Source organism: Aedes aegypti, chromosome 2, assembly GCF_002204515.2.
Source record: "Aedes aegypti strain LVP_AGWG chromosome 2, AaegL5.0 Primary Assembly, whole genome shotgun sequence".
Taxonomy (NCBI): Eukaryota; Metazoa; Arthropoda; class Insecta; order Diptera; family Culicidae; genus Aedes; species Aedes aegypti.
In genome coordinates this window covers 366,353,479-366,370,723 of record NC_035108.1, presented here as the reverse complement: position 1 = coordinate 366,370,723, position 17,245 = coordinate 366,353,479, and the positions used below count along the sequence as shown (strand labels likewise).

The following is a 17,245-nucleotide window of genomic DNA, read 5'->3' as shown; positions in this document are numbered from 1 at the left end:
GTGCGCTCCCACACATTTCTAGACAACCACGTACAACAACATGGGCCGACCAACAAAAAGATCCGAAATCTCCAACTGATGGGCCTCATGATTTTGATGGAGTCACTTACCTTGATATTGACGTTTTTATTGGCCTCAGATTTATGGTGATGCTTTTATTGACGGAATCAATCAGGTATCTTCCTCTTGAGGTAGGAAGCTGAAAATATTTTCTTTCATGCTGTTCCACGGATGGCGGTAATGTTCTATCGCATGGGTCAAGTTTAGACTACAAGTTATGATTCATAACTTGTGAAGACTGACCTCACTGGTCAATATTGTAATTTTTTGATACTTAGCGCACAGTTCGACGCCTTCGTTACCAAGGACGTACTGTGAATATGGATTTCTCGGAATTTTAGATATTGGGCTTGTATTCATTGGAATCTAACATTTTGTTCTATCTCGCCCTCTCGAATACAGTTAACAACTAAAACAATGTTTCACTTTCAAGCAATCGTTGAATCAGAAGTAATGTAATTAAATATCGCATCAGTTGCAACTTTGTACGAAAATCACTGCGCAATAATTCGTGTGAGACTTTTGCTAGGTTTACGAGAAGATCCTAAAATGATAAGCCACATGTCTGATCTTTTCGCGGAAGGTGGACGTTGGAAATGGTGGCAGCGCGTGACGATGCAAGCTGAAACCGTTTTGTGGTTTGACAATTTTGTTCAACTGCTGCAGAAAATACCTGAATAATGGGTGGGTTATTGGATGCTTGTTTCAGTTAGTCACAAACAGCACTTGGTTATTGCTTTTGCGACAGTATTTCTTGCATGCCAAAGAACACATGCATCATGAATTTAACATTTGAACGAAAGGTCATGATATCAATTGAAGAGTGAGCACAAATAGAGAATTAAAATTTCTTTACACTTTATTCACAAACAAAAGAATTTATGTAACATTTCATTATAAAGTTTTAAAATAGTTTTCGAGAAAATAGAAATAGAAATGGCATGACTGTTTTTTAGAGTCTAGAACCTTCGAGAATCACTGGGTGGCTGACTGGCCAGGTATTCCAGTGCCCTTTGGATTGCCGGTGGGATGGGAGGTGGAGTCGGCAGGTGATCACCGATTGGCTGGAATCCGTTCTCATCGGCTATGTACTGCACCCTGATCAGCTGGCCGTCCGGTGCCGTGTACGAGTATTCACCTTGCGCAACCTAGAGAAAAGAGTAAAATGCTATTAAATTAAGGTAACTGGTTATGCTACATTTCTCTGAGTGTCAGCTTTCGATTGCTTTTCCTCCAATTACGTCATATCTCCGAAAGAGCCCGTTTCCCAAAACCCTCAACAATAAATCATAATTCAGCATTTCCAATCCAGGTCGGACTCGATTATCCGGGATTCGATTATCCGGAATTTTAGACTCGAATATCCGGAATTTGTTTTTTGATGTTCTTGTTTTTCAATTTTCAAAAAATTTTTAAATCTGAGATAATTTGGTATTACAATATACAATATGAATGGTTTTGCACTTTTGAACGTATTTAGAGGGTATTAAAAGAGGGGTTTGAAATTTTTTTTTTTTGTGTATGCTGATCAAAAAACCTTTTTTTTTTTCTTGTAAAGACCCCTACTGTTCCTAGAAATAATTTCTGGCTACGCCACCGTATCATATAAATAAAACAACGGAAAGAGATAATATTTAAGTTCTATTATCGAAAATTTCATTTTTTCCTTAGTGATTCGATTATCCGGAGGATTCGATTATCCGGAATGAAAAAAAAAAATCGATACTCCGGATAATCGAGTCTGACCTGTATAAGGAATGTTTAAAGCAAAAAATAGTGTATTGAATTCATATTCGTAACGATGAATCTAGTTATCATACATTAATCTCAACAATTACAAATTGTTTTGATTTGCTTTCGTATATGGAATGAGGGAAAAGTATTGCATATGTGTCTTGAATTGATTGAATTGCATATTCGTATATACATCTGTAATAACTGAAACCTAGCTTTCTCACGAGGACGTTGTAATTTTTCGCTGCTCGTCGCTTTCTGAAACCCTGGAGTGCGACGAAGCACAAACATCTATGAGTTCCTGTTGCTTGTTCGTAGCTCAATTTGGAGAAACAATCCCAACTAATCAGTAAGCACGATAATGCGGCACGGTAACAGCATTATATGCGCATATAGGGTAATCATTTGATGCATGTCAGTTTTATATAGAGTAAAGTGGGGCAAAAGTTCGAGTGGGGTAAGAGTTTCTTTTTAAGATTTCTAGCTTAATTCAAAACAAATCTAATAAATGTCATTGTGGTTCGAATGCTATTCAAGTAAGAGACTTTTACTCCAAATATCATAAAAATCGATTGAGATTTGGAAAAGTTATGGCTATTTGTTGTTTTTCGACGTGAATATTGTAATTTTTGGTCAAACTTTCGTTGCATGGAACCAATTGAAGATAAAATCTTTTTCAATATTTTATGTAAGGGCGTTTCTAGGCCTATCATAAGGTTGTTTTGAAGTGTATTAGATTTTGCATAAATGCTTGAAAACAATTTTTGGCCCATAGTGGGGCAAAAGTTCGAATCAACGGGGCAAAAGTTCGACCCATGTATAAAATCACGGAAAAATTTGCAAATTGCCTAAAATCCACATATAATCTTCAAATTTAGTTATATTTGTCTGATCGTGCCAAAACTGTCACCAAAATTTTACATTTCCGCTTAGTTTTGCGAAAAACTGCTATTTTTGGGTATATTACAATTAACCCGGTTTTGGGCAACTTTTTGATGAAAATTTAGTGTGTATTTTTCGGCAAACTAAAGTTTACGGCTGGTGTAAGGTATGCCTGTCATAAAAGGATCGATATTTTGGGTTTTAGCCAGCGAACTTTTGCCCCACACTAGATTCGAACTCTTGCCCCACCGGTGGGGCAAAAGTTCGAATAAGACAATCAATTTTAAAACTGTTATAACTAAAAATGGGTAAATATTTTGACACAAGTTTGTTCAGCAAAATTATAGCCAATATGTTGAAGGTTCACTGTATGGTATTTGTTTTGTTTTAACTGCTATTATTTTCCTGGAAACTTTGATTATACCACTAAGGTCGAACTTTTGCCCCACCTTACTCTACGCATATAATGCTATTATAATGCCAGAAAAGGCGAAACAGCGTGCCATTATAGTGCCAAGATATAACCGTGCTTCTCTGCACCACTAATGCTGATATAAGACCACGTGAGAAACGTCAGTTGTTTTCGCCAGGTTTTTAGGGCGAATATTTTGTGCTTTCGCGTACGCAGCCAGAGAGCTTTCATGTATGCCGCCAAGCAACTGGTACACGAGGTAAATAAATGAATGAATGAAAACGGTAACCTCGAATAGTATGCAAAAAATGTAATAAAATGATACAGATAGTACTTCTCCGTATCAGACATATTCATTTTGGTAGTTTCATCCTTTTGAGGACTTGCAATTGCCACATTTTGATCCTCGTTTTAAGATGATGAAATTCCTCATTTTGCGTCTCGAACCTGCGACACCCGTATTGTTGAGTTGTTGTCCTGCTCCTTTGCTCCTACGGCCACATAAAATGAATAGTAATGGAAAGAAAAGTGACCAATTTAAACCATCACTTTTCCCCGTCATAAAACCTGCAATTGTAGTAGTGAGAAGATTTATGTTTGACTCCCTCTTACCACTATATGCAAACACAAAGCACGTGGTATATCTGTCAAAACACTGGATGGCATTTAAACATGCCCTGTAATCGAATATAAAGCCAATATAGTGCTTATTTAATGCCAGTATGCATCAGGCTTAGAAGCATTAATGATGCTGTAATAGGGTTTCTATGCAGCGGAAGTGCTGTTATAAGGTGTGTAAGCATTTGTGGTGCTATTATAATGCATGTAAGCATCTATGATGCTGATTAAGGGCTTATTATTAGTGCTTATGGTTACTTGGGTTTCCCTAATGTCTCCAGAAACGGCCACCGGAAATAGACGGAAGCCACTTAATACTCTCGGGAGAGGAGTAAGGAGGTCGGGACCTTTCAACAGGTACGAATTGAACGATACCCCAGCGACTTTAGCTGTGGCATCCCAGATCAGCCGAATTTTACCCGGTTTCTTGGGGTTGACGACAACTCCAAGTGGCAGAAACCAAGTTTTCTGTGGATCGATAGCTGTCACCTCTGATTCGCTGATATTGTGAATATAACCCTTTCGCTCATAGTCGCTGATTTGCTCACCAACTCGCTGCATCATTTTTGAGTTACCACCTAACTTCTTCTCGAGAGCCTTCATCCGTCGAATGGCCATCGGAAAGATTTCTAGTAATTCCGGATCATCGAACTTCCAGAGGAGTCCTGTTTCGAATCCGGTTGCTGTTCGCCTTGTGGTATCTTCCTACAATTTTCTCGCTCTCTTGTCCTCGTCCGATTCATATTGTCCCACGTGAAATCCCGTAGCTGTTCATTTAGCAGAGCGTCTGAACTCGCCGCGGCCGCTGTGTGGAAGTTCACAATTGCCCAAGGAATGGGTTTCGCAGATGTGCGGCCATAGACTCCCCAACCTAGTCGACATTTGGCGGCAATAAGGTCAAATGGTCCTCCCTCTCGTACCCTCAAAGGAACGCCGAGGCGAAGATTTTTTAGCCCGATCAATAATTTGGGTTGTGCTAGATCGTAGTCTTCTATCGGAAGCCCCTTGAGATGTGGGAAACGTGTGGTCATTTCTCTATAGTTGAAACGCTGCGCTGGAAGAAGGAGACAACTCACGGTGCGTGCTTGGTGAAGGTCATAACGTTTGTCGTTTCGTTTACCAGATATTTCCAGGCTCACCTCCTCCGATCGCAGTTCATTGCGCTCCATGTTCCCAGTCCATTGAAGAGTCAATGGTTTCCTAGGCCCGGAGAGGCCTGTTCGTTTGCCACTTTTTCCTCGAGCATTGTAATCTGCGAACTCTTGTCAATAAAAGCGAATACCGTTACACTCTTGCCGTTTCCGTACAATACTACAGGCAGTACTCTGAACAGCGTTTGATCGTCGTCTATGGGAAATTTCCTCGACGAAACATTCACGATGTGGGTTGATGGCGCAGAGGAAGACGACGAATGCAAAAGCGTGTGATGTTTGAGTCGGCATCCCGAGACTCCGCACCCCTGCCAAGACCTACACGGCCATTTGCCGTGATTGTTCAGGCACATTCGGCAAAGACCTTTCTCCTGTACCTCCTTCCATCGTTCCTCCAGGTTTAGCTTTTTGAACTTGTAGCCTTCAGCAACTCGGTGGCCTTCACGATCACATATTCGACACGATTTTGGTGATTTGCGAGTGTTTTCCGCCGCTGGTTTTGGAGCCGGAATATCTTCATTTGAATGAGCTTGAACTCTAGCTTTCTCACGAGGACGTTGTCTCTCGTCGCTTTCTGAAACCCTGGAAGTTCGAAACTCACTTCACTGGCCTCGCTGACCAGCTTGCCCATGAATTCGCCGAACGTTAAGACGGTAGCCCCCTATGTGGATGGAGCCTTCTCGACCAGCTCCTGCATGACCATCGGGTTGGCCAGATGCTCTTCTTGTTCCGCCACCTGAAGATGGTCGACGAAATTTTACACCGCCAATCCAAATTCCACAATGGATTCCAGGCGGTCATGCCTAGGTCCTGGAGTCCGCTGAATCTTTGCATGTAATGACCGAATAAGAAGCTCGGGACGAGCGAAAAGCGTGCGAAACGTTTTCATCACTTGCGGAACGTTGGTTGGAAGCAATAGTCTGCTTCAGTGCGCATCGTACCTTCGAGCTGTGCGTACACGAATTCTCTCTGCTCTTGGAAGTTTTCTTAAAAACAGTACTTTTCAGTGCTACAAAAACAGTGCTTTTCAGTGCTAAAATTAATTACGGTACTTTTCAGTGCTACTTAAACAGTATTTTTCAGTACTATTCTTTCTACTCTTGATCCCTTTACGATCCTTGTTTGAACCCGTGCCTTAGATTTTTCGTTGGACCCGTTGGCGAAAGCTAGCGGTGGTAATCCTTCTTGGACACCGTCTTGGGAAAAAATCTCTCGAAGGTCACGTCTTCTTTCGTTCATTAACTAAACATGGTATCAACAACTAACAAAAGGAAGGGTGAGTCTCTGAATTCACAACTTTCTTCCAAAAAAGTGGGATTTAAAACTGTCACTAAACGTGACAAGAATGGAAGAAAGGACGTTTCTCCGGAATGCGATCTTTCTTCCAAGGGTGAAATGAATAATTGTATCGTAATGAGCAATCAGTTTGATGCTCTAGACAAATTTTCCGAACACCAAATCGAAGCAGCCTCTAGCCCAGGCTCTTTGATTCAAGTGAGGAAGCAAAGAGTGCTGCCTATCGTATTCAGTTGTTCCGAATTTGGGGGATTTAGGCAGGAGATCTTGAACTCCATTAGGGGAGTCAAGGTTTCCTTCCAAATCGCAAAGAAAGGAGACTGTCGCGTTTTGCCGGAAACTCTTAAAGATCGCGAACTTCTTCTCAAACATCTTGAAGAAAAAAAGCACATTTTTTTACTCATGACGACAAAACTGAACGTTTGTTCAAAGTCGTCTTGAAAGGTTCTCAAGTGAACATTAGTCACCTGAAGAGATCAAAAATAAAATAATTGATTTACTTGGATTTTCCCCAGTCCAAGTAATCATTATGAAAAAGAGTACCCAATCTTGCATTGTTCGGAAAGGGCTTTCTCAAGAATATTATTTAGTTCACTTTAACAAAAAAGAACTAAATAATATTAAAGCTTTAGAAAAAGCCAAACTTATGTTCGATGTCCGTGTGACATGGGAACATTTCCAGAAACCTGGAGGAAATTACCAGAACCCCACTCAGTGCCGTCGGTGCCAAAAGTGGGATCATGGTACAAAAAATTGCCGCATGGATGCTAAATGCATAATTTGCGGAGGTTCTCACGCCAAGGACGCCTGTCCAGTGAAGGAAGATACCGATAAGTTTAACAATTGAATCTAATGATTGATGCAATGTTCAAAGCCACCACTATGACTGAAGCAGTCCAAGTTGGTGTAAAATTTACAAATCAAATAGTTATTGGATTACGTTTTTCTAATGGATCCAAATAACAATTTAAGTATTTTAAATTGGAATGCTCGTTCTCTGAATGGTAAAGAGGACGAGCTGTTTAATTTTCTTACAGTTAATAACGTGCATATAGCAGTTATTACCGAAACGTATTTAAAACCTGGATCGAAAATCAAAAGAGATTCTAACTTTTTTGTGCATCGTAATGATCGACTTGATGGGGCATGTGGGGGAGTTGCAATCATCATTCATAGGCGAATAAAACATCAACTGTTTTCGTCATTTGAAACTAAAGTTTTTGAAACTTCAGGTGCTTCTGTTGAAACACAGTCTGGTATATATACTTTCATAGCTGCCTATTTGGGGCCCAGATAGCCGTAGCGGTAAACGCGCAGCTATTAAGCAAGACCAAGCTGAGGGTCGTGGGTTCGAATCCCACTAGTCGAGGATCTTTTCGGGTTGGAAATTTTCTCGATTTCCCTGGGCATAGAGTATCTTCGTACCTGCCACACGATATACACATGCAAAAATGGTCATTGGCACAGTAAGCTGTCAGTTAATAACTGTGGAGGTGCTCATAAGAACACTAAGCTGAGAAGCAGGCTCTGTCCCAGTGGGGACGTAATGCCAGAAAGAAGAAGAAGCTGCCTATTTGCCTTTTCAATGCTCTGGACAGCAAGTTAATTTGCTCCAAACTGACTTGCGAAAATTGACTCGCAATAAGTCATTTTTTTTGTCATTGTTGACTTTAATGCCAAACATCGGTCATGGAATAATTCTCAAAGTAATTCCAACAGCAGAATTTTATTTGATGAGTGCTCTACAGGATATTTCTTAATTCAATACCCTGATAGCCGTACATGTTTTTCCTCTTCTAGAAATCCATCTACGATTGACTTGGTCTTAACCGACTCTAGCCATCTTTGTAGCCAATTAGTTACTCATGCTGATTTTGATTCTGATCATGTCCCTGTTACATTTCAAATATCCCATGAAGCGATTCTCAATCCTATAAGTTCTACTTTCAATTATTTTTGAGCCGACTGGAATATATATGAGACGTATATTGACTCTTATCTTGATGATAACATATCTCTACAAACAAAACATGATATTGACAATGCTCTGAAACTCTAACAAATTCATTATTGCAGCCAGAGGCATTGCAATACCCAAATGTGAAGTAAAATTTGAATCCGTGATTATTGACGATGATGGCAATTTCAACGCACTCGTGATCCAGTCATGAAAATTATTTGGCAGGATCTGCAGAAAAAAAAACGATTTTCACAATTAGGAAACAAAAATTTTGAACATAAAATTTCTCAATTGGACGCTTGCTCTAAGCCCTTTTGGAAATTATCGAAAATTAAAAAAAAAACTTAAGAAGTTAATTCTGGCATTGCAAGATGAAAACAAATTATTACTAACTAATTGCGGAAAAACTCAAAAACTTGCTATGGAGTTTGAAAGCGCGCACAATTTCAATTTAAGACTTACTCGTCCAACAAAAAATAAAGTTACTCCGGACTTCGAAACATTCTCAATCAAGAGAACGTTTTCGAAAATTCCTGGGAGACTGATTTGGAAGAAGTGAGAACTATTATTAAAAAATTCAAAAATATGATAGCTCCTGGCGATGATGGAATTTTTTTACATTCTCGATAAGAAACATCCAGAAAGTAGCTTGCTATTCTTAATTGATATATTTAACAAATGTTTTCAGTTGGCAAATTATCCTGCCAATTGGGAAAATTCTAAGGTTGTACCAATTTTGGAATCAGACAAAAATCCTGCAGAAGCTTCTAGCTATCGTCCAGTCAGTTTGCTTTCCTCCATCAGTATACTTTTTGAAAAGGTCATTTTGAACAGAATGATGGCCCACATCAACGAAAATTCAATTTTTGTCAATGAACAGTTCGGATTCCGCCATGGACATTCGACCACTCATCAACTTTTACGTGTAACAAATTTGATTCGTTCCAAGCAATCTATAGGCTATTCCACTGGTCTTGCTCTTCTAGACATAGAAAAAGCATTCGACAGTGTTTTGCATGAAGGTTTAATGGTAAAATAAGGAAACTTTAATTTTCCAACATACATACATTGTTAGAATAATCCAAAGTTATCTATCAAATCGTACACTTCAGGTTTATTACCAGAACTCGAAGTATGAAAAACTTCCTGTAAGAGCTGGTGTTCCTCAAGGCAGCATTTAAGAGCCAATATTATACAATATTTTCACATCTGACTTACTTGAGTTACCTCAGGGATGTCAAACATCTTTGTTTGCGGATGACAAAGACCTCTCTGCCAAAGGACGGAGCCTGCGTGTCATCTGTAGTCGATTGCAAAACAGTTTGGATATATTTTCTTCATACTTGCAAAAATGGAAGATTCCTCCTAATGCTTCCAAAACTCAACTAATAATATTCTCACCAAACGCACTTTATTTTAAACCTTTAAGTAGACATATTGTTACGAAGAGAGGGGTTCCAATCAATTGGTCATATGATGTTAAGTATCTAGGACTCATGCTAGATAAAAAAAAATAACTTTCAAGAATTATATTGAGGGCATTCAAGTCAATTGTAACAAATATATAAATAGTCTTTATCCACTTATTGACAGAAAATCAAAATATTGTCTTAAGAATGTCATGCTTTTGATATTCAAACAAATTTTCAGGTCAGCCATGTTGTATGCTGTACCAATATGGGCTCGAGAAAGAAAGCTCTGTAAAGAATTCAAAATGAAACTTTGAAATTGATTCTGAAGCTTCTTCCCTGGTGCGGTACTAATGAGTTGCATAGAATATCCAATATTGAAACAATGGAACAAATGCCGAAATTGTTTTAAATATTTTAGACAAAAATCGTTGAAATCTTCTATACCCACGATTATCCCTAAATTATATACTCCTGACGTTATGACAGCGGACTTCAAATATGAGTTTAATCTGTTCAAATCGAATGCTTCTTATAACTACTATTCACACTCCTAAACCGTATCCTGCTAATCACCTTGACAGCTAGCATTTTTGAACTATGGAAACGAAATCAACATGTACTCGACTGAAGAAATTTCGTAATCACGTGAACTCCATATTCGTCTATACCAACAGTTAATACATTGTGGAGGGTTAAGGTTTCGTACGGCATGTGTCTTCGGCACTGCAGATCTGCCTGGCAGCAAAGATAAATTATTCACAGGGGAGCTGGTTGGAGCTCGGCGTAGTTTGATCGCAAACTCGGCCTGGGTACCTTAACCAATTGGGGTGATATGGGTCCGAAAAGGCCAACCGGTGTGGTGAAGGTGGTGCATCTTCGCTTCATACAGAAGGTACCGCCATTGGTGCCGACGCCGACCGGATCGATTGCAAAAGAAATGTTTATTTGCTCTTTAGCCTCTGACGGTTTTGTCGGCGCAAAATTGTAAGGGTATGCGTAAAATTCAATACATTCTGTGCTTAAGAAATAAATTCAAAAACATTTTGTTTGCTCTCTGAGTATTTTCATGTTATTCAAATTTAAATAATACAATTTTAAAAATTACCTAATCAAACATTAATGCTTATCGATAGACGTCTGACTCATCGATTTTTCTCTGACCTCAATTCAAGACTCAACTTTCAAGGAAGGGCATATTATACCTTTTTATCCTAAAGATAAAAATATCGAAACAAACAATATCAAAAAAATCATTCCGCTTCGAAAAATTCCGTACAAAACAGGAATTGGTATTGAATTTCTTTATATATGTTTAAGTTCTGTTTCGTATCGCCGTATAAAATTTACATATCGCACACTCTTACCAACTAGCGTGGAACTGGTCCCATCAGCCGCAAGTGTCCGTTGTTCGTTATGGTTGATCATCGATTCTAGGCTAAAGTGCGTCGTCGGACGATGCGAGTCCAATGTGACTGCATTGCGGGGTATAATTAATCGTGGGTCGGATTGACGGTGAGGAAGATTTTATGCGTAAATAGCTGTGCTGACCCATGAACTCCCATTGCTGCGGAGCGCCCAAGATGATGAGAAACAAGTTTCGTTTTCTGGTGGACTATCCAGTATGACGTGTATCCGAGCAGGACCATTTCGTTGAGATGGAGTTCTTTCGAGAAAGGTCAAGATTGTCATCTGTTTGCGCGGTGCACGATGATGGATTGGCAGCGCCGGGGAGTGACATGCTCATGAATATGGTTTTTGGTGGTAATATTAGTTTGTTTTCCTTTTTATATTCAATTTTTAAGTTTGAATTTTATAGCTATTTAAAGACATACTTATCGGAATCGAAAAATAGCCGTTGCAATGACCATTTTGTGCCCGTGTACGCGAGTTTTCAAATGTATGACTTTGAAAAAGGTGAGAAATAGTGAATTGACGAAATTGATTATTTTGATTCTAAATTTCCTTCTAGGATCGTGTATTGATGGTTCCGACACAAGATTTGTGGCCTTTACATGATGCGTTAAAAGCCCGAACCCTAGCGTTAGTCATTTTCATCCTTAGGTTATATTCTGGTGATTCAGGATTTTGCAGTATCTGGTCCTTTTTACCGGTAACAGTCTTTGTGGCCTGCCTCACACGAAAAAAAAATGGGACATAATGAACAAGGAGAATATGATTTCGAGAGGAAGGCATTTTTATGCCCTGGAAATACACCATGACCTAAAGTCACAAAATCATGAATCATTTTATCATAACACCAGGTGTACGTCACGTTTCCAGTTTATAGCGAAGAATAACATTAACAATATTTATGGATTTAATAATTTGTCATATATGATTGAAATTTTTGATAAGAAAAGTGGCAATTTTGATCATTAAATCATAAAGCAGGATCAGGAGTTATGAATACAGTTTATGAAAACAAAAACTTTTATCATAAATTATGATACATGTCATTTATGACTCCGTTTTTGTGATAAAAAGTGGCAAGCAGAGTCATTAAATCATGAAGTAGAATCTAGAATCAATAAATCATTACATGAAAATAAACATTTTACGTCTTAATTGACGTAAGCCAACTAATATTTGTCATACGTAAACAAATAACAAGAAGATAGCAATCGCTCCGGATTTTGTGCCGGTAGTTTCACCGTGAAAACGTTTAAAAAACGTCAACCTAAAGTAAGAGTTTTCATCCAAAGGTAGGAATCATTTCATGAAGTTTTTTGTTTCAAATCTATTTATATTCGATGTAAAGTTTACCGCATTTGTTTCTATAATGCTCAAATGAATTAAAAATACCTTGTTGAGGTCAATATAATGAAAATCGTGTCAATTTTCTCTAAAAATACTGCCGGTTTCGAGTATTAACCTGATAAAAAAAAGTCAGCATCGTTTATTGTAGTGAATTAATGAAGCGTGCAAGTGGCAACCAAATTATGAGTCTTGATATTTGAACCTGTTCACAAGCGTTTGTATCGTAAAGGTTATCGACGGAAAAACAATGGGGTACTCTAAGTTTAACTGTCACGTCCTGTCCTAGGTGGATGTAAGACGTGGAGAATACATCGCATAAGAACAGTTAAAATCGCCGACGAACTTATCAAGTAATATCTTGGGTTAACGTTAATCAACCCAAATAACCAAATAGCACTCTAATTCGCCCTGCGTGCCAATATAGTGCCGGCTGACATGCGCTATATTGGCAGTTCAAAAGCTTTATAAGGTTAAAATGGCGAATTAGCGTGCTAAAGGCTACTTGGGATTGTCCGGAACTGCATAGTCAAGGTGGAAGCTTGCAAGCACATCGTGAAACAATGTGGAAGCTCTCGGAAATGCCGCCAAGAATGGCATCGATATGATGGCAAAGATCCAGAAAGCATTTACCCTCCAATTTACCCTTTTTCACAAATCAAACATTTTTAGAAGTTAATAACAGTGAAAGTGTTCATTTAACACTAAGCTAAGATGCAGGCTTTTTCTCGGGGAGGACATAATTCCAAGGATAAGAAGAAGCAGTATCTAGTACTTAATCCATTAACACCCACTGATCTGTTTTGTGATCATGAGAGATGTGGATATTGGAAGATGTGGATATTGGGATTATTGTACCGTCAAACGGGGTAACTTGCAACAGGGGTGAAACTTGAAACACTTCGACATGTAACCAAATTAACGTTTGGTTTAGCATTAAGTCAAATTATTGTAATTTATTTCGCCGTTTATTGACCTTAGGTATAAAACAGAAGATTTTGGCGAGTGTTTGGGTATTGTTTCTTTTATGGTTGGTTTGCTGGAGGTGAAAATCATATTACACGTTGGATTGTATGAAAATAATGCTGAAAATCGTTCCTCGTGTCACACAAACGGTAGAAATATGTAATTCGAGGCATTTGCTATCAGTTACAGTACTTAGTAGTGTACAAATTGACAATATAAAAGTTTTGATAATTTGATGCTTAAACACTATAAAAATTCAAAAACGTTTTTGACTACCCTTGTGGGGTAACTTGCAACAGCAATTTTAATCTCAATTGTTCGATATTTCTTGCCGCCTGTCATCAAAAACACATGAAATAGCAATTCTCAGTCAACGTTTTATTAGACCAACCAGCCCATATAAATATAACAGACACATAAATTTTCCATAGTCGTCGTATCCTTGTTGAAATCAAATGTTACTGGATTGCATTGCTCATTGCTTTATCTAATGGAGCAAAGAATAAAATCCTAATCAAGATTCTTCTTGAACCTATAATAATTATTATATAATGAACCAGATGTGTGAAATAGAAAAAAAAAAAGTAGTATATATATATGGTGCACATCCTCACGTATTTGCTTAATGATCGTTAACATTCCAAATTCATATACAAAATACATGCCAATATTCTTCTGAAATGGTGCACGTTTCCCTGAAGTCATCCAGTGCTAAAAATATTGATTTGACAAATTCAATGGTTGTATAATTGAATTTTAAAAGATATTGATATTTTGCTTTTTACACTTTTGTGATTAAAAATGCCAAATTTTCAAGCTTTATCAAAAAATAATCCAGGGGTGCTGCAAATCATTTGAAAACGGCCTCTTTCTATACTTTTCTTGCACTTCAAGACCCATATAAACGCGTCCCTGATCCATCCAAAAAAAAAATTTGTCGAATAATGCTATGTTTGTGAGGACAATATAACCGGAGCGGAAAACACGCAGCTTTTCAGCAAGACCACGCTGAGGCCGAGGATCTTTTCGAATTGAAAATTTACTCGACTTCCCAGAGCATAAAGTAACTTCGTACCTGCCACGCGATATACACATGCAAACATGTTCAATCGGCAAAGATAGCTCTTTGTAGATAACTGTAAAAGTTCTCCTAGGAACACTTAGCTGAGAAGCAGGCTCTGTCCCGGTTGGGAAATAACGCCAGAAACAAGAAAAATAATCTCATGTTTGGTATTTGGCATAGTGTCTATTTAGATCTGGATGAAAAATCGCATGATCTAAACGAATCCGGCCAAATCTAATTGTTGGTACCCTTGATGCTCTTGTAAATCTGAATGAAAAATCATGAAATTTGAACCGTCGTACCACACAGACATTTGAACTTCTGGATATGATAGTTCCTTCTGAAATTGGTTTCAGATACCCTTGTGCCCTTGTGTCCAGAGTGGCCATGCTAAATCGGTTCAAATATGGATTTTTGAGAGTTTTTTTTTTTTTTATCTTTATTAACGAGATTTTTAGCCCTGGGCTAGTTCATCTCGGGACCAGCGGCTTTACTTCCCTTCCGAAGGAAGTCGTCACTACTGAAATTTTTAGTGACTATCTAGGGGATGGGATTCGATCCCAGGTCCTCGGCGTGAGAGGCGTGTGTTCTAACCCCTACACCAGGTCCGTCCCCCGTTTTAAAAAAAAAAAAAAAAAAAAAAAAAAAAAAAAAAAAAAAAAAAAAAAAAAAAAAAAAAAAAAAAAAAAAAAAAAACGGGGGACGGACCTGGTGTATTTTTGAGAGTGTTTCAAATTCATGGGTTACTTATGACCCTTAATGCATAATGAGTTCCTTTTTTGTAGCACCGTTCCTAGAGTTCGCAGAAAGCTTCTTTTAGCATGAAAATTTTCGTTTTCAAAAATTATGAAAATTCACAAAATTTCATATTTTTTCTCTTATTTCTACATAGTTACAGCTCCTTTAGAATGCCAATTGACCAAAAATGACCTCAATGCACGAGAAAGGTTAATATCGAAGCGCATTGAATAATAATCATTTTCAAACAATTGAAAACCACATGTTAATACATCATTAAAAAAATATAGATTTATGATTATGATCACGTGTAGTTTTCAGACAATTCCAACCTGTGCTTCTTGTTCGGAGCCGGCATTTTTTAGAAAACCTTGCTCTTCTGCAGTAATGCCATTGCCGGTCTCATAGCTCCACCGATATGAGCCATCCGGATTCACCTCTTGCTCCTGTCGTATAATGGGAATTGGCTCCACATCTGGTCCTTGAGGAGCTCCGTAGGCACATACCAACACCAATGCACTTATTACAATCTGCAGATAAATGACACACATCAATTTCCACTATCAATGAATTCGCAGTCCGTATCTTCCACACACACTTACAATGGATTTCATTTTATTCTTACACTTAATATTTTTCTTAACAATAACAACCGATCAATTATCACTTTAGAGCTTGAAGAGTCCCTTTGATTAAGTGGAAGTGATCCACCCTTAAAAACTATTCTCCTACTGGAAGTGCCATTACGTGTATGTGGATATTTATATGCAAATCCTCGATGTCGTCGGTGCGCAACCGAAATCAACACTGTTGTGGGCTTCCTTTGCGCGCCGAGAGTGAGTATCATCAATTGTCCACCCCACCCTTGGATCCATGGATGGCACTTCGGCCGAACCTAGCTACATTGCATTGCAGGCTCATCGTCTTCATCATCATCATCACGTTAGCCACTTGAACTTTCTTACGTTTGTGTCGCGCTCCAGTAGGTAATAATAGGAGAGACCGAACCACCCGGCACCAAAGTGAGAATCAAGCAGAAGACCTCCTTGGCCGTATCGGAACGGATTCATTCACAAACATCGAGTTTATGGCCCAGTGATTGTCAACCATGGAGGAATGGTTGTCTGAGAAGTTAACGAGAATTTTGTTCTGTTGTCTATGATTCAAATTTTATTTCTTCCAACAGTTCTGTGTTTTCGATGTGATGAATGTGTAGTAAATTATAAATTTCGAAATGAACCCATTGAAGTACAAAATCATACGACAGTGCAGTTCACTTTCTTATAATTTATATATACTTATCATTATGACTTTGTATGCAATGTTACATATACACTATTTGCGATTAGGTGGTCAATAATAGAAAAAAGGCCTTTTGCTGATAAGTTTTTCTTGTACCGTAAAACGGAGTAACTTTGTTAATGCGGATAACTTTGATAGTGCGAGACCCACAACATACTAAATGAAATAAAAAAGTTTCTGTTAATCAGTTAAGAAAAACGAATGCAGAAATAAAGAGTCTTAGTATGGCACTTCATGTCAAAGCTATTTTCGTTGAAATCAAGTACATTTGAAAATTTATATGCAAATATTAAAAGTTTATAAGATTTTAGCATTTTTGAAACGCCCACAAACTATCTGTTCTACGATCACTATTTGATAAAGCAATAATAAGTTCGTCACTTATCCTTAACAGCCTAGTTATAGTAGACATGAATTCGGTCTCAAATCTCTTAGCGAAAAACATTCGTACAAATTGGGAACATTTTTATAATCTAAGTCAGAAATTTCCATATAGCGTTAAACGCCTAGAGTTATGCAACGCCCTATAAATGTTCCGTAATTCTTTCAATTTCGTTTGATTGATTTGATTGATGATGATTTGATTGATGATTTATTGATACTATCAAAGTTACCCCAAAACAGAAAACCGTATTTCGATAATATAGAAAAAATTATATATCCATTCAGAGTAAATCTTTTGGCAATCTATCAAATGCAATCGATAGTTAGGATACCAGTGCTTGTTTTAAAAATATAAATTAGAATTCTTTGAAACAGCATGCATAAATATTCAAGTTTTCTTCGAAAAAACTATCAAAGTTACCCAGTTTTACGGTACATCATTTCATAGTAAACACTTCTATAAGGATATTTCTAAAGTATCGGAGCAAGATCTTTTGTAGTTTCACTGTGTTT

At 38.0% G+C, this 17,245-nt stretch overlaps 1 protein-coding gene across 1 annotated transcript; it reads right to left on the bottom strand.

The window, feature by feature from the left end:
- Nucleotides 1-901: 901 nt before the first annotated feature.
- On the bottom strand, nt 902-15,951 carry LOC5577600 (endocuticle structural glycoprotein SgAbd-8). Its single transcript, XM_001656536.2, has 3 exons — nt 15,649-15,951; nt 15,379-15,576; nt 902-1,208 (listed from the first exon to the last, which is right to left on the bottom strand). The coding sequence occupies exons 1-3, from the start codon at nt 15,658-15,660 to the stop codon at nt 1,020-1,022; spliced, it is 399 nt and encodes a 132-aa protein (XP_001656586.1). The 5' UTR covers nt 15,661-15,951; the 3' UTR covers nt 902-1,019.
- Nucleotides 15,952-17,245: the final 1,294 nt, after the last annotated feature.

Bases quoted from the DNA above. Each gene is read 5' to 3' on its own strand.
- LOC5577600 (XM_001656536.2), bottom strand. The intron at 1,209-15,378 runs GTTGGAATTGTC...TCTTTTCTCTAG, and splicing joins GCTCCGAACAAGAAGCACAG to GTTGCGCAAGGTGAATACTC.